Source organism: Monodon monoceros, unplaced genomic scaffold (assembly GCF_005190385.1).
Source record: "Monodon monoceros isolate NGI ecotype Baffin Bay Population unplaced genomic scaffold, NGI_Narwhal_1 Super_Scaffold_1, whole genome shotgun sequence".
In the NCBI taxonomy this organism is placed as follows: domain Eukaryota; kingdom Metazoa; phylum Chordata; class Mammalia; order Artiodactyla; family Monodontidae; genus Monodon; species Monodon monoceros.
This window is the reverse complement of record NW_021703765.1, coordinates 70,717,897-70,739,765: the sequence shown is the minus strand read 5'-3', so window position 1 is coordinate 70,739,765 and position 21,869 is coordinate 70,717,897. Positions and strand designations below refer to the sequence as shown.

At 45.2% G+C, this 21,869-nt stretch overlaps 3 protein-coding genes and 1 pseudogene across 5 annotated transcripts; 2 read left to right on the top strand and 2 right to left on the bottom strand.

Moving 5' to 3' along the window:
- Window positions 1-564: 564 nt before the first annotated feature.
- Window positions 565-2,650, bottom strand: TRIAP1 (TP53 regulated inhibitor of apoptosis 1). The gene is made up of 2 exons (XM_029221046.1): window positions 2,471-2,650; window positions 565-1,528 (listed from the first exon to the last, which is right to left on the bottom strand). The coding sequence occupies exons 1-2, from the start codon at window positions 2,648-2,650 to the stop codon at window positions 1,445-1,447; spliced, it is 264 nt and encodes an 87-aa protein (XP_029076879.1). The 3' UTR covers window positions 565-1,444.
- On the top strand, window positions 2,623-15,239 carry GATC (glutamyl-tRNA amidotransferase subunit C). 2 transcript variants are annotated; one of them, XM_029221003.1, is made up of 4 exons: window positions 2,623-2,794; window positions 2,890-3,062; window positions 10,314-10,417; window positions 13,908-15,239. In XM_029221003.1, the coding sequence occupies exons 1-4, from the start codon at window positions 2,714-2,716 to the stop codon at window positions 13,958-13,960; spliced, it is 411 nt and encodes a 136-aa protein (XP_029076836.1). In that variant the 5' UTR covers window positions 2,623-2,713; the 3' UTR covers window positions 13,961-15,239. The 2 variants fall into 2 exon arrangements, with proteins under 2 accessions (XP_029076836.1, XP_029076827.1); XM_029220994.1 differs by lacking the exon at window positions 13,908-15,239 and having other exon boundaries at window positions 2,631-2,794; window positions 10,314-12,142.
- LOC114894387 lies at window positions 10,605-11,953 on the top strand (annotated as a pseudogene). The gene has a single exon (XR_003793196.1). The product of XR_003793196.1 is annotated as a heterogeneous nuclear ribonucleoprotein A1-like (transcript).
- On the bottom strand, window positions 15,172-21,819 carry SRSF9 (serine and arginine rich splicing factor 9). The gene is made up of 4 exons (XM_029220980.1): window positions 21,499-21,819; window positions 18,964-19,124; window positions 17,285-17,457; window positions 15,172-15,671 (listed from the first exon to the last, which is right to left on the bottom strand). The coding sequence occupies exons 1-4, from the start codon at window positions 21,684-21,686 to the stop codon at window positions 15,528-15,530; spliced, it is 666 nt and encodes a 221-aa protein (XP_029076813.1). The 5' UTR covers window positions 21,687-21,819; the 3' UTR covers window positions 15,172-15,527.
- Window positions 21,820-21,869: the final 50 nt, after the last annotated feature.

Here is a 21,869-nt window from a genome sequence, read left to right as displayed (position 1 = left end):
GGTTTTACTGGCTTGTGGGCAGGCTTATTTCAGGACAGTTATACTTAACTGCAGCTTGCTGCCTGGACTCCCTCAACTGGGTTCCAGATATCTTTTGTATAATGGACCTTAACCTGTCAAAATATAAATGCAGAATGTTTTGCAATGACATGAAGGACTGGTCACATTAAATATGAAGTTATTAATTGGTAAAGTGGAGAAGAGATAATAGGATCTAGGACTTCTGTAAATCAAGTTTCATACTGTATGGGCACATAAAAAAAATTGAACCACATTACTCAAGATATGCAATTGTGGAGACTACATGACATTCTAAAGTGTGTAAGTGCTCACCTGATCCTGACCTTTTTTGGGGTGCCATTATATAAACATTTTAAGATATCTGTGTAGCTTACTGTGGAAATTTTAGAAATCAGTGGTTTCCATTTGCTATACGATACTACCTAGCTTAGATAAATCTTCATTTTAAAATGATAAAAAACTCCCCCCAGTGTATATATGGGATGTGTGGGGTTACAGGGTGGTAGTTCCATAAAGTGCACTGAGTTTCAGGGGCAAATAATGATAGAAACTAAATGTTACAATTTGTTCCATCTTCATGATTACAGGCATTACAGGGCAGGGTGGGTAAAGGAGGCAAATAAAGTGAACTCTTTTCTCCCCCCATTTAACCAGAGGCAGCATTTTGGCACTTTTATGATACACAGGTTGACTTAATTCATTTACTTAAGTTGAAAGCTGGCAACAGCAAATCTTTGCAATTTAGGATCCTCCTGCATAGCCACTCCAAGGATCTTAATTGCTGAAATACACCATGAACTCTGAAATGGTGTTCACAGTGTTCTTGAAGCTTTCACCTCTTAATATGAGATCTGACACCTCTTCTTAAGGTAGGGAACTGTTAAAAGCTGTCTTCCTCTTGGCTAACCCAGTCCATCAGCAATCTTAACAATTAAGTTACTATATAAAAATAAAACTGCTCCCAAGCATTGATCGAAACTGTTGTGCTGGGAACGCTTTCCAAAGCATTATCTCCGTGAGAGAAAAGAGAGATCCTAACCAGTTGTTTCCATGAACAGTAACCCCAGTACAGTGTACAAGTAATGCCCTTCGAAGCATAACTCAGGCAACCTTGATCATCCTGACAAGCTTATCAGCATTTACATACAAGATACATTTAAAACCGATCCCAGACCAAGTATTGCAACCATAATCCCATTATTTAGCACATTGAGTTCCTGCTGATGCCAAAGCCTGAAATTTCAAAGCAAAGAGTGATTTTTTTCATCATCTTTTACAAATGAGAGAAAAATATCAAGGAGGACAGGAAACTCCTCTCTCCTAAATTCATCAAATCGATGCTATCTTCACAGCTTTAACTGACAGGATCCAGAGTCCTCAATTTCCTGATTTGAGGAGTCCATTTTCAAGGTGACTGTCGAGGTCAAGAAGAGCTTTCAGGCTTTTCTTTGCCGTGGCCCATGAACTCCAGTCCTTCAATAGGAATCTCCTTCTCCTTTATTGCTTTCTGATGGAAGAAAACACATGATAAAGGTCCACATGGAGCCTGAGGACCAAACTTTATGATGGTACAAAAGTAAATCCGACTGGACCATAAGGACTACCAAACATGATTCAAACCCCATGCTTTTTAACATAAGATTACAAAGAAATTAACTGTAAAACCAGAGAGATTGGAAAGAGTTAACATCAAAATTCAGAAGTGGAATTTAAACAGTATCACCACTCTTGTGACAGACACAAGTTCAAATCAGTCCCAGGACTTACTGGCTATGTAACTTTGATCAAGCCTAACTTCCCTATCTATATTGGGTAAAGACAGCAGCTCCACCTGGAATTACTGAGGATGTTTTTTAAGTTAACTAATTGGGAGTGCCTTGCCCAGGGCTGTTATTACGATTCAGATCAGTTTCACATTCACTGGGCTGGAATGAAGATGTTCTGGCTAGTCAAGAGAGAATAAAATAGGCCAATGAAGGGAATATAACAAAAGGAGATCCTCCATAATGTCTAACAGGCCAGAGAGGCTAACACCCCTCCTTGTCCCTCAGCAATATTGGAAAAGTGCACCACCACAAAATCCAAGGAAACTTGATTCTAGTGAACTTCGACTAATCACTTCCTATTTCTGGGCGTGAGTGTTCCATGCATAAAATACGAATAACTATACCCACTTTGCAAGTTCAGGTTGAGCACCAAATGAACCAAAGAATGTTACTGGGCTCCGTAAAAAGTAAAGTGCTGCAAAAATATTTAACTTTGTCATTCGGAGAGATACCAGGCAGCCTTGGTGACGGTAGGGGAGAGAACTACTGTCACTGGTCTCATCGAGGCTTTTCTTCACCCTGCCAGTCCCAACGCCCTCAAGATACGATGCGTGAGGCCAGGAACACCGTAGAGAGAAGCCGGTGCCTGGGGTAGAGGCGAGAGGACCCGGGCCTCAGCTCACCTGAACACACTGCTGGTAGCGCTTGAAGAGGTCGGTGCACGGGTCCCCGGAGCAGTCCCCCTTGAGGAATTTCTCGGCAAACCAGCGATTGAAGCACTGGTCGTACTCACGCTTCATGTCGGTGCAAGCCTCCCCTACACTGTTCATGGCGTCGGCGGTGGCGGCGCTCTCGGATGTCATCACTTTTAAGCGCGTCGCTAGGCTTTACGAGAGGACGCACTACGGGGGCCGAGAAGGAGAGAAATGTGGACGCGGGCACTGTGGCTGGGCCTTCGAGCGTCGGCGGGCGGGCGCCGGGGCTTCCCCTCCAAGGCCGATCCTCAGGTAGAGGCCGGGGCGTCTAGGCGGGTGCCGAAGCGGGGCGGGAGGCGGAGCAGGCCCCACCTGTGACCCAAGCCCTCCGCCTCATCCTCCCCCAGGGAAGCCGCCGGGTCACGGCCGAGCTGATCGAGCACCTGGAGCGGCTAGCGCTTGTGGACTTCGGTAGCCAAGAGGCCGTGGCACGGCTGGAGAAAGCCATCGCCTTCGCCGACCGGCTTCGCGCCGTGGACACGGACGGGGTGGAGCCCATGGAGTCAGTTCTGGAGGACAGGTAAGCTCGCGACTACGGCCTCGAAGCTTTGCCTGCGGCGCCTTCGCTCCCAGTTAAGATGAAGATTAGTGTCTCATTTCACAGAAGCGAGATGCGAGAACTTGCCCACGGTCACCCCGCGGGTGCTTTCACTCTTTCCCTTGTTCATTATGGATCCTGTCCCTCCCTTGTAGAATCCTCGATGGCTCCCACTGTAACTAGGAACAAAATCCGAACTGCTAAGCTTCACTTTCGAGGCCCAACTTCCTAGAGTCCCTCCCTACCGCACCGAAGTACTGCTTTTATCATTCCAACCACATTGGCTTCTTTACCGTTTCTCCAACACGCCAGATTCGTTGCTCCTCTAGGATCTTTGCATTAACTCCTTATCCTGTCTGGTTTTCTTTTTTTGGCCGTGCGGCATGCGGGATTGTAGTTCCCGGACCAGGGATCGAACCCGCGATCCCTTCAGTGGAAGCGCGGAGTCTTAACCACTGGGCCACCAGGGAAGTCCCAGGGTTTTCTTCTAATATTTTTCTTGATAATCTTATTTTTGTTGATTTGTAATGTTTCTTGTTAATAGAATGTGAGCTCATGTCTGATTTCCTAGCTGCTGAATTCCTGTCTCAAAAATTTTAAATGTACATATTTTCTGACCTAGTGGTTCGCTATGGAAATATCTGTGAAAGTGCATCAAGATGTGTTCACAAGCGCCCAGGGTATGCAAATCTGTTTATAATACAAAACAACAGAAAAGAAACAAACCCCAGAAACATTCTAAGTGTCCTTCATGGCTAAATATATCATCATAGTACACTGGAATATTTGGCAGTTAAAAATAATGAAATAACTATATGCTGATATGGAAAGGTCTCCAAGATATACTTAATAAAAAAGGCAAAGTTCATGACATCGTGTATGGTATTATCGATACTTTATGTGTAATCTATTTTATATACTCTGGTGTATGCATTAAGTTTTGTTTTGTTCCCTGAAAGGGCATGCAAGAAACTATTAACGATGGTTAGTGTTAAAGAAGATGGGAATGCAGAGGGAAGTTTTTTTGTTTGTTTGTTTTTTGGCTGTGTTGGGTCTTCGTTGCTGCGTGCCGGCTTTCTCTAGTTGTGGCAAGCGGGGGCTACTCTTCGTTGCGCTGCGTGGCTTATTGTCGTGGCTTCTCTTGTTGCGGAGCATGGGCTGTAGGCGCGTGGGCTTCAGTAGTTGTGGCACGCGGGCTCAGTAGTTGTGGCACATGGGCTTAGTTGCTCCGTGGCATGTGGGACCTTCCTGGGCCAGGGCTCATACCTGTGTCCCCTGCATTGGCAGGCGGATTCTTAACCACTGCGCCACCAGGGAAGCCTAGAGGGAAGTTTTAACTGTTCATTTTATACCTAGGGCCCAAAACACAAATGCCTAAGGGGGCAGAGTAATAACCCAAGTAGTGAAGTAGTGTAATGAAACAGGGAGGGGTGGGTCTTTGACAAAGCAGCTTATGAGTACTAAAAGGGTGCAGCCTCTACCCACCTCTACCAATTTTTGCCAAATCTTAATACATTTTAAAAGAAAATGATCTTTTTTTGAAAAGCAGACTTGTTTGCTGTTTGGGACTGCAGCTTCTTAGAAAGGATGGGTATGTAGCCTATAAAGATATGGGTAGTCTACAACTCTGTCCTAGCCTTTTTCTGATGGAATTTAAAAAAATAAACTCCTGGTACAGGTGGGAGAAAGAAAGCTGCCATTAGTCAATGCCGGTAGGGAGAGCCACACTTATCTGTAACCATAACCTTCATGTAAAGTGCTTGCTAGCCTCATGGTCTCACTCCAGTCTTTTTTTTTTTTTGCGATACGCGGGCCTCTCACCGTTGTGGCCTCTCCCGTTGCGGAGCACAGGCTCCTGACACACAGGCTCAGCAGCCATGGCTCACGGGCCCAGCCGCACCGCAGCATGTGGGATCTTCTCAGACTGGGGCACGAACCCGTGTCCCCTGCATCGGCAGGCGGACTCTCAACCACTGCGCCACCAGGGAAGCCCTCACTCCAGTCTTTGATTCCTTCAAATCCTCTATTTTGTAATCTTGATGCTTAGGTCTAGGGAGGTTAACCAATTTGCCCAAAGTTACAGTGTTTCAAAACAGAAATCTGATGTCATTCTCCTACCCAAGCCCTTCAGGTGGCTTCCTAGTGCTCTTTAGGATAAAAAGGAAAGCTTCACCATAGCCTGTGGGGCATCATTTAACCAAGCTTCTGCCCACTTCTTCAAGACGTTGCTTTCCCAGAGCTCTCCATTCTTTCCCCTTGTTAGAATTCTGGGCTCTTGCCTTTACCCCCATCTCAGCCCATGCATTCCTTTTTTTTTTTTTTTTTGGCCTCACTGTGTGGCATGCAGGATCTTAGTTTCCTGACTAGGGATCAAACTCGTATTCCCTGCAGTGGAAGCGTGGGATCTTAACCACTGGACTGCCAGGCAAGTCCCCACATTGCTTTTTTTTTGCCTACTTAATTTCCTTTCTTCAGATTTCAACTGCCACTTCCTCAAGGAAGTTTTCATTCTTCTGTATTGAGTCAGATTCTCTTTCAGGACCTGTGGCTATCATGGTATTCAAAAGAGCTGTAATTTTACATGTATTCATACATGTATTTAATTGATATTTGATTCTCTGCCCCTCTTCTACTGCTCGTCCACCTCACAGGAAGCATGTCTGTTATTGCTCATCTTCATCTAGCACTGAGCAGACACTCAGTAAATGTTTGTTGAATGTTCTTTATTATCTGTGGGAAAGGTGGGAATAGAGTGCAAAGAGCAGTCAGAATTTCCCAAGGCATCTAGAGGGTAACTATAAAGAAATGCAACTATTACTCAGGGAAGAGTTTGTGGAAAAGATGAAGAGGGATTTGGTTCTGGTAATTGGAATAGTGACTTAGTATTCAGTGATTTGCAATCTTGCCATAAATTAGGAAACCAGTTTGGGGTAATGATTCCATTTTAGATGTGACATTTGTAGGATTTTCATGTTTTGAATGTACTGCCTTCACTGACACTTGAAATGGAACCCAGTTAAGTGAAGACAAGTGTTAAATGGTTTTAGGTGATAGCCACACTAGCTGTAAAGGTCCTGACTGGCTAACAGAAATCTCTTGGCCCATTAATAACCTATCATTTGTTTTGAGCTAAAAAGCATTAGCATGCTTATGTACCAGGCACTAAGATTTTATATGCGTTATATCTCAGTAATCACATATAATCCCGAAAGGCAAATATTAGTATCTCTTTCATAGATGAAGAAACCAAGGCTCAGAAAGGTTATGTAACCTGTGCCAAAGTTTCACAGGTATTACGAGGAGAATCCAGGACTTGGAACTCAGAGCTTCTCTCAAATACTGCTCTAGATATGCCCTCTAAAGTCAGCCCCAGGAATTCCCCGGCAGTCCAGTGGTTAGGACTCGGTGCTTTCACTGCTGGGGCCCGGGTTCAATCCTTGGTCGGGGAACTAAGATCCCACCAGCCTCGTGGCGCAGCCAAAAAAATCAATCAATCAATCAATAATAAAGTCAGCCCCTAGAAACTTTATCCTTTTTCATCTCAGATCCAGAGACTGACTCAGGTGACATCTCTGACTGCAGCCAAATAACTTCAATGCTTAGGATGTCCCTCAGAGCCTTATTTGCCAAATTGATTAGCTCTCATTTCAGTCCGCGTGAAACTAGAAATAAATTAAAAGGCTTGTAGATGGAAGTAGAGTGGTGCCCAGAGAAACAACTCCTGGCAGCCTGATAGCAGGGAAGAGGCAGAAAGAAACTAATACAACAGCAGAACTGTTCCATTGGTCAGCCCAAGGGCCAACAGAGGCACTTCTTCTGCCATGCTTGCCATAGTGCTTTCCATGAAATTAAATGCATTTCCCTCATTACTGGTTTAAGTGCCTTGTCTGTGAGCTTTAGAGGGCAGGGATTTCTAATTCACAGTCAAAAGTTTTCTCAACCGGGGTCTTTCATCTGATTGAGGACACAGAAAGATCAATGGACTCTTTTTTCAAGTCTCCCAAGGATGGTACATAACTAACAAGTAGCCCAGATGCATAGAAGTTGTCCTATGTATCTGGACTAAATGCTCTTATAATAGAACCCTGACTGAGAAAGATGAGGTGAGGTGGACATTCAGTCAGTCATAATTGATAGGCACTTAAAGAGCTCATCTAGTCTTGTTTGGTGTTTTATGCATGATTCCAAGGTCAAGAAAAGTTAAGTGACTTGCCAAGTGAGGGGTCTGCTTGGTGTGCCACCCTCAGAGACCCTGTGTTCAGTAGCCTATGTTTAAGAAAATAGGGAGGTGTGGATTTATTCTACAAACAACTCCACCTTAAATAGTAATTAGATGGAAATGTGTGATATTTAAAGAGGTGAGTTTTGTCTTTCTGGAAATGTCACTTAATAGGAAACCCAATTACCAAATGAGTGAACCAATCAATTGCTACCTACTGTTGGGAAGCAGTAGCTTTTAACCACCTCTTGGCAGTAGTATAGTCTTTTTTGTCAAAATCTCCAAGCGCCCAGGAACAATTAGCAGCCTCCAGTCCCTATGGACTGGGAGGGTTGTGAGTGATTATAGCAGGTTAAGTGCATAGGTATTCTCTGAATGAGTAGTGGGGACTGAGGTGTACCCGGGGTGTACAAACTCTTTTTGAAAAAAGAGCAGGTGCTATTCAGCGCCCACCTCCTGTTGCCCTAAGAATGCAAGCCCAGCATTACCAGACCTTCTTTTTAAACATCATTTCATTTAATTGTCCCAGCAATTCTCTGAAGCATTTTACAAACAAGGAAACTGATACATGGAAAGGATAAGTAACTTGCATACAGGCCACGTGCAGCTCTGGGGTTTGAATTCTCTAGTGATTCAGGAGCCCAGTCTCTTAGCCATTTTGTTGTATTGCCCAACAGAAATATAAACCCCAGAAAGTCCAATGGTCACCTTTGCAGATTACTTTTATTTTTGTTCTCCAAGTTTCCTTGAATGAGTATGAGTGCATAATCCTTGTATGGTAAAAAAAAAAAAAAAATTCTAGTGCAACCTTCACTTTTTTTGGCAAGAAGCTTAAGGTCTTAGAAAGATCATACTTGTTCAAGGTGACGCATTAAGACGGTGCCAGTCCTGGAATAGAGTCCAGCTTTCCACTCTTTGTACCATGAATAAGTGTTTATTGTGTCTCGCCCAGGGCTGGGTGCCCCAAAGAAATAGAAGAACCAATCCTTTCCTAAAAGAATCTTATCATTACAACTTGGCCTTCTATGCAGCCTTTACCCAGATGTTCATGTCACACCCTTGCGCCATTGTCCCATTAGGTTTAGCCTGCAGTCTATGTCTGGCTCAGAGCAGAAAGAGCTTGGCTGCTACCCTCTTAGTGATTGAGCAGACTGCCTATTTTTCAGCCCAGGTATCTGGAAGCCAACTCAAACCTCTTGTCATGCACTTTTAAACCTTAAAACAGTAGTGAAGGGCTTCCCTGGTGGCGCAGTGTCCGCCTGCCGATGCAGGGGACACGGGTTCGTGCCCCAGTCCGGGAAGATCCCACATGCCGCGGAGCGGCTGGGCCCGTGAGCCATGGCCCCTGAGCTGCGCGTCCGGAGCCTGTGCTCCGCAATGGGAGAGGCCACAACAGTGAGAGGCCCGCATACCGAAAAAAAAACCAAAAAACAAAAAAAAAACAGTAGTGAAGCCCCACAGATGTGTTCAACTCCTGTTTGGTTTCACTAGTTTGCCATCTGGATAGTTTAATGAAACCACTAAGCCTCAAAAACAGTGTGAGATTCTTGAGCTATGTTCGTGGTACATCTTGCAAGGACAGGTACTTTTACATCCACAAAGGTGGTTGCAATGAAAAAAGCACTCATCTTAGGGGTACCAGAACCGGGCTCGGATCCCAGTCCTGTCACTTAGCAGCTTAAGTTATTTATAACCAATCTTGAGCAAGTTTCTGCACCTTTCTCATTTCCCATCACCCCCCCCCCAATCCAGCTGTTTCTTTTTTTTTAAGTGTATACATATTTTTTTTTAAATTATTATTTATTTATTTATTTATTTATGGCTGTGTTGGGTCTTTGTTTCTGTGCGAGGGCTTTCTCTAGTTGCGGCAAGTGGGGGCCACTCTTCATCGCGGTGCACGGGCCTCTCACTATCGCGGCCTCTCTTGTTGCAGAGCACGGGCTCCAGACGCGCAGGCTCAGTAGTTGTGGCTCACGGGCCTAGTTGCTCCGCGGCATGTGGGATCTTCCTAGACTGGGGCTCGAACCTGTGTCCCCTGCATTGGCCGGCAGATTCCCAACCACTGTGCCAGCAGGGAAGCCCTAAAGTGTATACATATTTTTAAAATATTTATTTATTTGGCTATGCCGGGTCTTACATGGGATCTTCATTGCTGTGTGCAGGATCTTTAGTTGTGGCATGGGGGCTCTTTTTTTTTTTTTAATTAACTTATTTATTTTTTCTGCGTTGGTCTTTGTTGCTGCGCGTGGGCTTCCTCTAGTTGCACTGAGGAGCTACTCTTCGTTGTGGTGCGTGAGCTTCTCATTGCAGTGGCTTGTCTTGTTGCGGAGCACAGGCTCAGTATTATGGTACACAGCTTAGTTGCTATGCAGCACGTGGGATCTTCCCCGACCAGGGCTCGAACCCGTGTCCCCTGCATTGGCAGGCGGATTTTTAACCACTGTGCCACCAGGGAAGCCCGGCATGGAGGCTCTTAGTTGCAGCGTGTGGGAGCTAGTTCCCTGACCAGGAATTGAACCTGGGACCCCTGCATTGGCAGCACGGAGCCTTAACCACTGGACCAGCGGGGAAGTCCCAACCCAGCTGTTCCTTGACCATGGTTAAGGAGTGACATCACCTGTTCTGAGGACCTGTCCCTCACCCAGGCTGGGTTAGGTCCCCCTATCTAGTCCCTTGGCAAGCATTGCTTACCTCTGTTAGATTTAATATATTATACTGTAATTGCCTTCTTACCTATTTCCGCCAAAAGCAACTTACCCATAGTAATCATAAAAAATATTAAACATATCAATCCTGAGGAATAATTACCACTTATCTCACAGGGTTCTTGGGAGAATCTATAAATGGTAGGCTGTTATTTGGTCTACTGTTGACTACAACTCCTCCATCTTTGAGCAGTGACTATAACTCAAGAATATGCTGCTCCCTTGTTCTCCCGTACTTGACCCTCTCCACCCATGCCCTCCCTAGAAGCCATGTTCTGAGAAGGTAACCTTAAACTTCTGGTTTTGTAGATGTCTGTACTTGAGATCCGACAATGTGGTAGAAGGCAACTGTGCTGAAGAACTACTACAAAACTCCCATCGCGTTGTGGAGGAGTATTTTGTGGCTCCCCCAGGTATGTGTTGCCCAACATGGCTTAACAGACTGTCCCACAGTAAACTAAGAATGCAGTAGGAACTGTGAGGCCCAGATTTGCTATGTGAAAGCACTTTGACAAGTATAAAGTGGCAAAAGGGTGAAGGAAGTCAAAAGGTAAAAACTTCCAGTTATAAGTTAAATAAGTCCTGGGGATATAATGTACAGCATGGTGACTCTAGGATGTTAACTAATCTTATCATGGTAATCATTTTGCAATATATACACGTATCAAATCATTGTGTTACACACCTTAAACTTATACAATGTATGTCAATTATCTCAATAAAACTGGAAATAAGAAAAACACATGGAGATTACTCCTTTCCGCTTGTGGATGCCGCCGAGTAAGCATCGTTGACGTCTCCCCCCCCAACTCTCCACTGCCGTCACATCTAAGTCAGAGTCACCCAAAGAGCCCGAACAGCTGCGGAAGCTCTTCATCGGAGGTTTGAGCTTTGAAACAACCGATGAGAGTCTGAGGAGCCATTTTGAGCAGTGGGGAACGCTCACAGATTGTGTGGTAATGAGGGATCCAAACACCAAACGCTCCAGAGGCTTCAGGTTTGTCACATATGCCACTGTGGAGGAGGTAGATGTGGCCATGAATGCAAGGCCACACAAGGTGGATGGAAGAGTTGTGGAACCAAAGAGGGCCGTCTCAAGAGAAGATTCTCAAAGACCTGGTGCCCACTTAACTGTGAAAAAGATTTTTGTTGGTGGCATTAAAGAAGACACTGAAGAACATCATCTAAGAGATTATTTTGAACAGTATGGGAAAATTGAAGTGATTGAAATCATGACTGATTGAGGCAGTGGCAAAAGAGCAGCTTTGCTTTCGTAACCTTTGATGACCATGACTCCGTAGACAAGACCGTCATTCAGAAATACCACACTGTGAATGGCCACAACTGTGAAGTAAGGAAAGCCCTATCTCAGCAAGAGATGGCTAGTGCCTCATCCAGCCAAAGAGGTCGAAGTGGTTCTGGAAGCTTTGGTGGTGGTCATGGAGGTGGTTTTGGTGGGAATGACAACTTTGGTCGTGGAGGAAACTTCAGTGGTCAAGGTGGCTTTGGTGGCAGCCACGGTGTTGATGGATATGGTGGCAGTGGGGATGGCTATGATGGATTTGGTAATGATGGAAGCAATTTTGGAGGTGGTGGAAGCTACAATGATTTTGGCAGTTACAACAATCAGTCTTCAAATTTTGGACCCATGAAAGGAGGAAACTTTGGAGGCAGAAGTTCTGGCCCCTATGGTGGCGGAGGCCAATACTTTGCCAAACCCCGAAACCAAGGTGGCTATGGTGGTTCCAGCAGCAGCAGTAGCTATGGCAGTGGCAGAAGGTTTTGATGACTGCCAGGAAACAAAGCTTAGCAGGAGAGGAGAGCCAGAGAAGTGACAGGGAAGCTACAGGTTACAACAGATTTGTGAACTCAGCCAAGCACAGTGGTGGCAGGGCCTAGCTGCTACAAAGAAGACATGTTTTAGACAATACTCATGTGTATGGGCAAAAAAACCTCAAGGACTGTATTTGTGACTAATTGTATAACAGGTTATTTTAGTTTCTGTTCTGTGGAAAGTGTAAACCATTCCAACAAAGGGTTTTAATGTAGATTTTTTTTTTTTTTTTTGCACCCATGCTGTTGATTGCTAAATGTAATAGTCTGATCATGACGCTGAATAAACGTGTCTTTTTTTAAAATGTGCTGTATAAAGTCAGTCTACCCTGAAGCCATTTTGGTAAACTACCCCAACAGTGTGAAGTTAGTATTCCTTCAGGGTGATGCCAGGTTCCATTCAAAATTTATTTACAACCTGCTTTGGTGGAGAAGCTACTGTCTTCCGAAACCTTGGTGTAGTTGAACTGACAGTTACTGTGTTGTGACCTGGAGTTCACCGTGAAAAGGGTCACCCAAGCCAAGTCATGGAGTTTTTTGATTATTAATATATGATTGTTGGCACATCCTATGCAATATATCTAAATTGGATTATGGTACCAGATATAGATGGGAATGAAGCTTGTGTATCATCCATTATCATGTGTAATAAATAATTTAATATCCTCTTGAAAAAAAAATAATACATGTATTAATAACAACAAAAAACAAAGTATATACAGGTGGTGACACTAAGGTGGCAGTAGATTCCAGGGGTCACATTCACCTCTAGGGGCCAGGTGTTAACAGGAATGAGCAAAACAAAAACAGGACCGAGGCAGGGAGAGATGTGTAGAGTGGCAAATCTGGAGCTCAAGCTATGCCTAAAGGGGCAGCTGGCATGCGCTGCTTCTCATTCAGTGCCAGGCAGGAATGGGAGCCCATTTTCCCAGAGAACCTGGACATCTGGCATTTTGTGTGCTATTTCCCAAATTTTAAGTGTTAATTCAAGATTTAAAAAAATACCATGAAAATAAAACATACCTGCTGCAAGCCAGGTGCATCCTGTGACCAATCTGCAACCCCTAGTGTGGAGATTTGCATCTTTAAGCCTCACTGTAACTATTTTAAAACTCTGGGCCAATAATAAAACCCAGAACCTTGGGTAGCTGAACTGCAGATAGGTGAGCCCTCAGAGCTGCTGCACCCCTCTGGACATTGGGGAATGGGACTAGCCTAAGCACTCCAGGTAGATGGCTTTCCAAGTGCCGGCTTCAAGTTCAGGAGATGTCCCTCAGTGGAGAACCATCGTGAGCAGCCTCCAGAGACAAACATCAGTTCTCTGGCTCAGGGAATACCTCTTTGATCAAGACCAACCAATTAAAGAAAAGCTCTGGTTGAAGCAAGGATGGGAAGGAAAGCTAAAAAAATTTTGAGCTCGGGCTTCCCTGGTGGCGCAGTGGTTGAGAGTCCGCCTGCCGATGCAGGGGACACGGGTTCGTGCCCCGGTCTGGGAAGATCCCACATGCCGCGGAGCGGCTGGGCCTGTGAGCCATGGCCGCTGAGCCTGCGCGTCCAGAGCCTGTGCTCCGCAACAGGAGAGGCCGCAACAGTGAGAGACCCGCGTACTACAAAAAAAAAAAAATTTTTTTTGAGCTCATGCCTCTGATTAACTGAACCACCTCAGTTAACTGTGGAGAGAAATAAGATTTTATAATCTCTCAATCTCAGTGTCTGATAGTTGTTGCTGTTTCAGCAGACACATCCATTGATCACATATGCTGTTTCTCAAATAGAACCTTGTGTCAGACTGCTTCTTGGGAAAAACTGAGTTCACAGTCATAGTCTCTCCTTCCTCTCCCATATGCATATAAATGTCTAATTAACCTGTCTCTGCTACTTACTGAAAAGTGTGCATTGATTAGGCTTCACTTATAACTGGTTCTTTCAGATACTCATAGTTAGAGAAAGTGTAATAGCTACACTTATTTCCACTGCTTATTTTTCATGACAAACCAGTTAGCTCAGTGTAGAGCCAGTTGGAAAGCAGGCTCAACTATAACATTCCTTTTTGTTATTGTTTTCAAACAGGTAATATCTCTTGGCCAAAGCTGGATGAAAAAGAGCCCTTCTCACACTGCTGAGTAGCTATTCTGGGAAGGGGTGCCCTCTAAAAACGTGGAAGTGCAATGAGTATTTTGTTACGAACACTAATGTTCCCACTTCCTTCAGTCACCTGAAAAAAGTGATGGTTCAGTATCTCTTAGTAACTAACTCTTTTGAAGACAGAACTGGGAAAGATCTAGCCAAAATAAGGCAAATAGTCCCTGATGCCAACGGAAGTAGAAGGTATGGCCAGTTTCCAAGGAAATGGATCAAGTGTACTCACAGGCTGTTCTGTATGGAAGATTTTATCCCCTCCCCAAAAGACTGTCTACCAAACTGCATTTAAGTGAATTTTTCTATTTATGTAACTGTTAGACATTGCATCTGATCACTATGTGACAACCTGAGTTGTCCTTTTCAGTTGCTGCTTCCATTGACTTGAGCAGCCTTTTATCTTTACTGAGCACACTTAAATTTGTTCTTGGGTACCCACTTTGTTCCAAGCAGAGGGCTGACTTTCTGCTAAGGTTAGGAGGCAGCTTTGGGAGGTGATGGATATGTTTATGGCCTTCATGGTTGTGATTTCATGTGTGTGTACTTAACCCCAAACTCACTGAGTTGTATACATTAAATGTACAGCTTTTTACAGGTCAACTGTATTTCAATAAAGTGGTCTAAAAAAAAAAAATAGTCCTGGGCCTGTGACAAAGTAGGCCCCCTGCCCCATGATTACTGAACTGAACAGAATCCCAAGACAGTGGGGTTTTTTGTTTGGGGGTTTGTTTTGTTTTTTAAAGCTCAGATACCAGGGACAAATGAGACAAATTTAGGAGTGAAAGTGATAGAACCAAAACTTTTTTGGCTTTTTTTTCCCCTAACCAACTGCCAAAGTTGGTTTTGGCTAAGAATTTCCCAATGATCTTTATGCTGGTGCCCACTTTTAAAAGTCTGTTTTTAGCCTTCCCATTCCCTTCCCCTATCTGCAATGCGCCCTCTTTTCTTTAAAGCAGCTTAACTTACACAGTTGGCCTTGAATTATAAGAGAACCCTGAACCTGCCCTTGGGATTGAAGTTCTCAGACCACCATCAGAGCAACATCTTTATCCCCAAATAAAGTAATCCACTCCTGCTCCTTACCAACTGGGCACAAGCTGCCACTACAAGTCAATGATTTTTTTTTTTTTTTTTACTAATATCAGTGTGCCTGTTTGGTGAAATCTATGAACGTAATTAAGGACAATCACACATGTCAATTACTAAACGTTTAAAATATATTTCTAAACAGAATGGGCCGACTTAAGTCACAGTAACAGCTGATCTCCGTAGAAGAGCAACCCACAAAGATACAGCACTGTTTTTTTTCCCATCATCAGGGGTGAAAAATATACAACTTGTTTCTGAACCAAAACCATAATTTCCGCAGTTAAAAATGTTTCACTGCTAATATGGCCCTGGTAGAAATTATGTAGTTTTATTTCCTTAAAAAAAAAAAAAAAAATTAAAAAAATGTCCTAAGACACTAAATCATCAATCTGGAATGTAGATTCTGAGCACAAAGCAGCTCAGTTCACCTAAAAAATAAAGAAAAAATTCCCATCACCTGTCTCAGTAGGGTCTGAAAGGAGAGAAGTAGTGTGGGGAACCCCTGCTTTGGTATGGAGAGTCACGGCCCCTTGACCCAGACCGAGACCGTGAGTAGCCATAGCTGGTGCTTCTCTCTGGATAAACGCGTATGTAGGAAGTTTCACCCTGAAATTCAAACAAAAGGTAAAGGAAAAAATAAGACCCAGAAGAATAAAGCACACCAACACCTAACATGGCTGCCTAACAATAATAGTTAAGTATTGAGCATTTACTGTTTGCTTGGCACAATGCTATCTCATTAAACCCTCGCAATAGTGCAGGAGGTAGGTATTCTTGTCCAAGGTGACACAAATAAATGGCAACTCGATTATGTGGTAAATAACTCAGCTACTAGCTACTACTGTTAACATATCTGAATTCCTGCCACTAACCCCCAGAATCTGACCTGGGCTAGATGCTTAGTTATCTTCATAATTTAGCTTCCTGGCAAGTCTTTTTTTTTTTTGCAGTACGCGGGCCTCTCACTGTTGTGGCCTCTCCCGTTGCGGAGCACAGGCTCCGGACGCGCAGGCTCAGCGGCCATGGCTCACGGGCCCAGCCGCTCCGCGGCACGTGGGATCTTCCCAGACCGGGGCACGAACCCGCGTCCCCTGCATCGGCAGGCAGACTCTCAACCACTGCGCCACGAGGGAAACCCCCAGCAAGTCTTTTAAGATAATGCTATTATTGTGACTATTTTGCATATAGAGGAACCAGGGTTCGGAGTAGGTCGGCTAAGATTTTAATAAGCAGCAGAGAAGTCATGTCCAGGCAGGCCTACCTCCAGGCCCTTTGCCCTCAGCCAGCATTCTCAGATCTAAAGACCCTAAGATGAAAGAAGCCAGATGCTTTTTCCCTCAGTGAAGTCAGTAATTTGATTACCCTTACTGAGACCCTGCTTTGTAGTATAACTGACGACCAGGTGCTGTTTTGTTTCTGCTGCAAATTCAAGTCTTAGAGGACAGTCTGAGCAAAAGCACTGTTAACCCAGGCAGCCTCCAAGCCATAAAGTTAGGGAATTATATGAATCCTTAGAAAAAGAAATGGGCCCAGAAATTCATGTCCCCAGACATCCCTAAACCCCATAGCAAGTCAGGACAGGATAACCAGAAAAAAATGTCCAATTGGTGGTCTGGTATCTGGTCTCAATGGTATCAAAGGAATAGTCACCATTTGAATCAGACTGAGATCCAAAGCAGCAGCCACCTACTTGAAAGGAAGTACATCAAGAACTAAGTCCCCAGGGTGAGGTGATGAACAACAAGAAAATGCCAAGGGCTCAGGTTTCAAAGAGGCTCCTGCATCATTTTGGGAAAGGCACAGTGAAGTGACAACTCAGCCCCAGTAGCAGTACCTAGAAGGGCTGAGATGATGAGGTTGGCTTGCAGAGCCCAGACTAGACCCAAAGGAGGGAGAGCCATAATAATTAGGTTCATGGAGGGACACTGCAGATTAAGCCAGTTGTGAAAGGGTGTTATCATGGAATAGCTCACCACATTATGACAGACTGCACCAGTATTCTTTCCAGGTTAAAAATACTATGACTGCAGACTTCTCTCTGTTATGACCCTGCAGGGCTTAGGCATGATGAATTCCTTGGCTTTGTCCACGTAAGATAGATCTTTATGGTATTGTGAGGTCCTCAAATGGCAAACGCATGGCCTGTTGCTACTTCTGCTAGGTCAGCTTCAGGTGGAGTGGTCTAGGTACAAGCTCCTCAACAGAAGGTGGGGACCCACCTCATGAGAGCGGAATTTGGTGTCATCCAGTTTACGCAGGGCATATTCCATGTCTTCTTTTCTGAGATATTCAACCATCCCCATTCCATCTTTCTGCACATCTGCGTAACAGACATCCCCAGCTTCTCGCATATGATCTTTCAGGTCCTGCCAGCTGCCTGATGGAGGAAGTCCTAGGCACAGAGAACATAAGAAAAGAGGCCATATCCTTCATCTATGTTAAGAGCCATCAAGACCTAGGGTCCCTTCTCCATCAATCACTACTTTTAAATCCTGAGGGTCCCCAAATCACAAATTTTAATAAGGGACACAAAACCAGAGAAGAACACTAAAGTATGTGTGGTAAACCACCATAATAAGCTGGTCCTAGGGTAATCTTCCAGAGACCAAGCCTTTCCGACTGACCAAGAAGTTCATCCCGTTATAGGTTTAGTACCTCTAAGAATTCAGAGCCTCTCTTTCTTTGTCCTTCATAATTAATAACAAACTCCCAAGACTTTGAGTTCTAATTTTTTCCATTATGAAATTTATCGGTACCAATTATTTCTTGCCTGACTGGGTTCCCAGGACATGGGAATTTTGAAACCATCCAATAAAATAACCAAAGTGTAGCTGAAGTAACACAACAAAAATCTAAAGTTTGTTTTCTTGTAGGTGTGAATGACTGACAAACTAGACAAAGTACCTCTTAAAAGATCACCAACACTCTTCAATACAGTAGGGGAAAAGGTAAGACTCAGACGCTAAAACTAGTCGGGAGTCATACAACCCTACCTGATGTCATGAAAGGGAAATGTGCTCCTGCTCTCAAAGGCTGTGTTTACCGCTCACAGCTCAGGACTGCAGCCATTTCCTAATAGTTTTCTAAGCAGGATTTCAGAGCAGCATGGAGAGAAAAAAAGATATGTATGACATCCTGAAGGAGGGAATAGAGTTCTGGGGTTAAAAAATTACAAAGGGACACAGATAGGCAGATACTGACAGTATCACTCTCAAGCACCATGGGAGTCTGATGTGACTGTGTGACATTCACATCTAAGACAGTGCCAGGCTCTTCAATACACTTCACTCCACCAGGGCCCTAAAACACCCCTGCAATGTGCAAAAGGCCCCAGGTTTTTACCAGTGTGTTAATGTTTCAAAAAGATGCATAAACCTCTGAGCTTAGCATTTCATCACTTGTCAACACTAGACGTTTCGTTCTATACTTTGCAATACAATCACTAAGACTCCCAAGTTGTAGTTTTGGTTTCTTTTTTACATAATTCCAAAACCACCACAAAATATGGCCTATTTTAGGATCCAAGGCTAGGTAATTTGTTCAAATCTGGCTTCTGCAATGTCTTTCTAGCAAGTCCGACACCAGGGTACATTCCAAAAGAAAATGTCTTTAGAATTCCAGCTCAAGGGGTTTTGCCATCATCTTCCCTTTCAACACTAGAAAACTCCAGTATGAGAAGAAAGTTTACGTTCTATCAAGGCTGCACTATCAGTGCAATTTCATTGGCAAGGTACCTGCCTCACTGGCAGGGCTTCAGACTGTCACTGTGCATGGGCTGTTGAAAAGAAAACCCCACACATCCCACGCACTGAAGAATAACAGCTAACATTTCTTGGAGGCCAGACTCTGTGCTAAGTATTTTACATGCATCATCTTATTTAGTTTGAAAGGAACATACCTGAAACAAGAACTCGGAAATCAGATCTTCTTGTAGGAGGCCCATTCCTCCCACCACGGGGCCACCCACCCCGACCTCCGTAAGTCCTGGGGAACTCCACACGAAGCCGGCACTGGCCATAATCATAACCGTTCCTTCCATAAATTGCATCCTCAGCATCTCTGCAAAGAAAAGTTTGGAGTTAGTGCTACTCAGGAGCGCCGACTGACTTCCCAGTGAGGAACATGAGTAACAAGAATAAAAAGAAAACCTCAAGTGAGAAAACAAAAGAACAAAAACCCAGAACTTGATGCACTACTGCTTTGGTTTGAAGACCTTTCATGATATTGGAATTAAACTTTACAGCTGTCACACACAGGGTTCTCTAGGTATGAAATGATAATGAATAGATAAACAGATAAGAGAACTAATTCAGAAAAAAATAAACTGTTGACAGATGACTGATTTTGCCAATAAAAGTGTTTCTCTAACCTTGGTGAGCTGTTTCTCAAAACGCACACCACACACTAGTCCTTTAATATTCTTCCTCAAGGCCTAGTACATTCAAGTCTATAGAAAGAAAAACCCATTTAAAAAGAGGTAAGGCTCAAAAGACAAATGCAAATTAGTGTTTTGTGAGGAATATGGAATTCCTTCAAGTGTACCTTTTCAGCATGGTTTGGAGGACTAAGCTGTCAAAACCACTCTGGGTACAGTTTCATCAAAAGAGGTAAATATCCAATAAAGTAATACTTTAAAGTCTTTCCTAGGGCTCTAGGAGAGTTAGGAACACCAAGCTGGTTCTCCAATATTGATAGGAGAGAGAATATCCTCAGAGGGTGAGAGGACAAACAGCTGAAGACATACTAATGAAGGCAGCATTCAGTTGTCACAGGCACATAAACGCTAATCAAGATTCCAGTCCCAGGATTAAGAGCAAGGAGGACCACATCCAGCTCAACCCTAGCTATATTCATAATACAGTGAGAGAGAGGCAGAACTGCCAGGGTTTAAGACTGAATAAAAACTGTCCTCAGTTCAAATCATCCTCCTGCTACTTACTAGTAGTTGTCTCTGGGTAAGTATGTGATCAAGATTTTACATGTGAATGTAATATGCCTGTCTCACAGCGTTTTTGTAAGGATTAAGTAAGATACTATGTGTGCAGTGCTTTGCTTGAAACTTGGCATCTAGTGATAGCAAAAGATAGCTTTTCATTATGAAAGGAATGAGGGAAAAGACGACATACCATACAGTAAGTTTGTATTCGACAGGGCAGTAGATTCAAATCCTACCTTCCCTAGTACCCTTCCCTTTCATCAACTCTAAATCCTGTTACCTCATCTGAAAATGTGATTAGTAGCACCTAGTTTATAGGCTGTTGAAAATGCTAAATAATACATAGTATGGCACATGACACAGAGCAACTTAAGAAACACGGGAACTGCTACTAATTAATAGAACAACCTTTTCCAGTTTAGGTGTGTGTGAAAATGCCTAGTTCCATTTTTTGAGGCAAATGGCAAGACACTAGGAATGAGCTCCGTCAGAGTCTTCAGCCATCAAAGCCTCAGGGTACGTCCAGCCTCCTCATCCTCAGACGCTGCCCCTTGCCTCGTATCACCCCCCAAGATGCGCAGGACACCCCACGGGCAGTCCTCCTAGTGAAGCCCGCAGGGCGCAGACTAGGCAAAGCGCTCCCTCTGCCAGTGCTGGAAACCAGCGAGCGGGCTCCGATTTACCCCGAGTGTAGTAACCAACACAGTGCGAACCAACAAGCGCAGTGTTGAAAGTTACCAGGCCTTTTCTGGGGCAAGGGCCGACACTCTTTGCAAAGTCACAAAGACCCCTTCGAGCCGGTTTCGGGATCTAGAGCTTCCACATCCTCGGGGCCCTTAGCATCTAGCGGTGCCTCCCTTATTAGAGAAGGAATAGTGAAATCAGAGACCCCCCTCAGACTGTTTTACAAGTTTTCCCAAATCCCTGACGCTTTTATCAGAACGAGGCCCTGGCCGTGTGGGGCGGGGCGCGCGTGGATGGAGATCCGTTCCATCAAGGAGCCCCCTATACGCCCTCCAAAGGCATCCACACCCCGGCACTGTGCGCCCCACAACGGCGAGTCCCAGATGGGGGGAGGAGTGGGCAGGGAGGGCGACCCTTCCCTCCTCACCCAGTCCTCTCCGGGCCGGCTCAGGGGCCAAGCTTCCCAAGCCCTGGGCCACTTTCTCCGAAGGGTGCCTGTCCTGCCGCGAGGGAGAGAACGGGCATCTGTACCATCCCTGAGATCGGTCTGGGTGGGCTTGGGCCCTCCCAAGACCCGGCTTTTGTGTTTCTAAGTAAAAAAAAATAATAATAGAGGAAGTGACGGAGCAAAGAGCAAAGGACTGCCCGGAGCCCCGCGGCGAGAGGAGGCCTCAGCCTCCACCCGGGGGCGCCGTGAGGGGTCTGCGGCGAGGGGGGAGGGGAAGCCCTAGAAAGGAGCGGGGAGAGGAGAGAAGGCGGGGGCCCGGGGCGTCGGGCCGGCCGGCGGGCTGGCGGGCGGCGCGGGGCCCTCACCGCGGGTCCTCGAAGCGCACGAAGGCGAAGGGCACGAGGCCGTGCCGGTTCTTCAGCTCGATGTCGCGGATGCGGCCGTACTTGTAGAAGAGGTCCTCCAAGTCCTTCTCGCGCACGTCGGTCGGAAGGTTCCCCACGTAGATGCGTCCGTCGCCCTCGCCGCCGCGCTCGTCCGCCCAGCCCGACATCCGCACCGCGCGACGCCGCGGGCCTGCCGCAGCCCACGTCCCCGCCGCAGCCTCAGCCGGGGTCCCCCCGCAGCGTCCCCGCGGGCTCGGAGGCGCTCAGCCGCACAGCATTGTGGGAACAGGAACGGAAGCGAAAGGGTCGGAGGAGGCAAAAGGAATCCTCTTAAAGGGGACGCGGCTGCG

Excerpts from the sequence above, each read along its gene's own strand:
- TRIAP1 (XM_029221046.1), bottom strand. The coding sequence starts at position 2,650 with ATGACATCCGAGAGCGCCGCCACCGCCGACGCCATGAACAGTGTAGGG. Across the intron at positions 1,529-2,470 it reads GCTACCAGCAGTGTGTTCAG|AAAGCAATAAAGGAGAAGGA; the intron begins GTGAGCTGAGGC and ends TTCTTCCATCAG.
- GATC (XM_029220994.1), top strand. The coding sequence starts at position 2,714 with ATGTGGACGCGGGCACTGTGGCTGGGCCTTCGAGCGTCGGCGGGCGGG. Across the intron at positions 2,795-2,889 it reads CCTCCAAGGCCGATCCTCAG|GGAAGCCGCCGGGTCACGGC; the intron begins GTAGAGGCCGGG and ends ATCCTCCCCCAG. Across the intron at positions 3,063-10,313 it reads GAGTCAGTTCTGGAGGACAG|ATGTCTGTACTTGAGATCCG; the intron begins GTAAGCTCGCGA and ends CTGGTTTTGTAG.
- SRSF9 (XM_029220980.1), bottom strand. The coding sequence starts at position 21,686 with ATGTCGGGCTGGGCGGACGAGCGCGGCGGCGAGGGCGACGGACGCATC. Across the intron at positions 17,458-18,963 it reads TTTCCGAGTTCTTGTTTCAG|GACTTCCTCCATCAGGCAGC; the intron begins GTATGTTCCTTT and ends CTCTGTGCCTAG. Across the intron at positions 15,672-17,284 it reads CCAAATTCCGCTCTCATGAG|GGTGAAACTTCCTACATACG; the intron begins GTGGGTCCCCAC and ends TTTGAATTTCAG.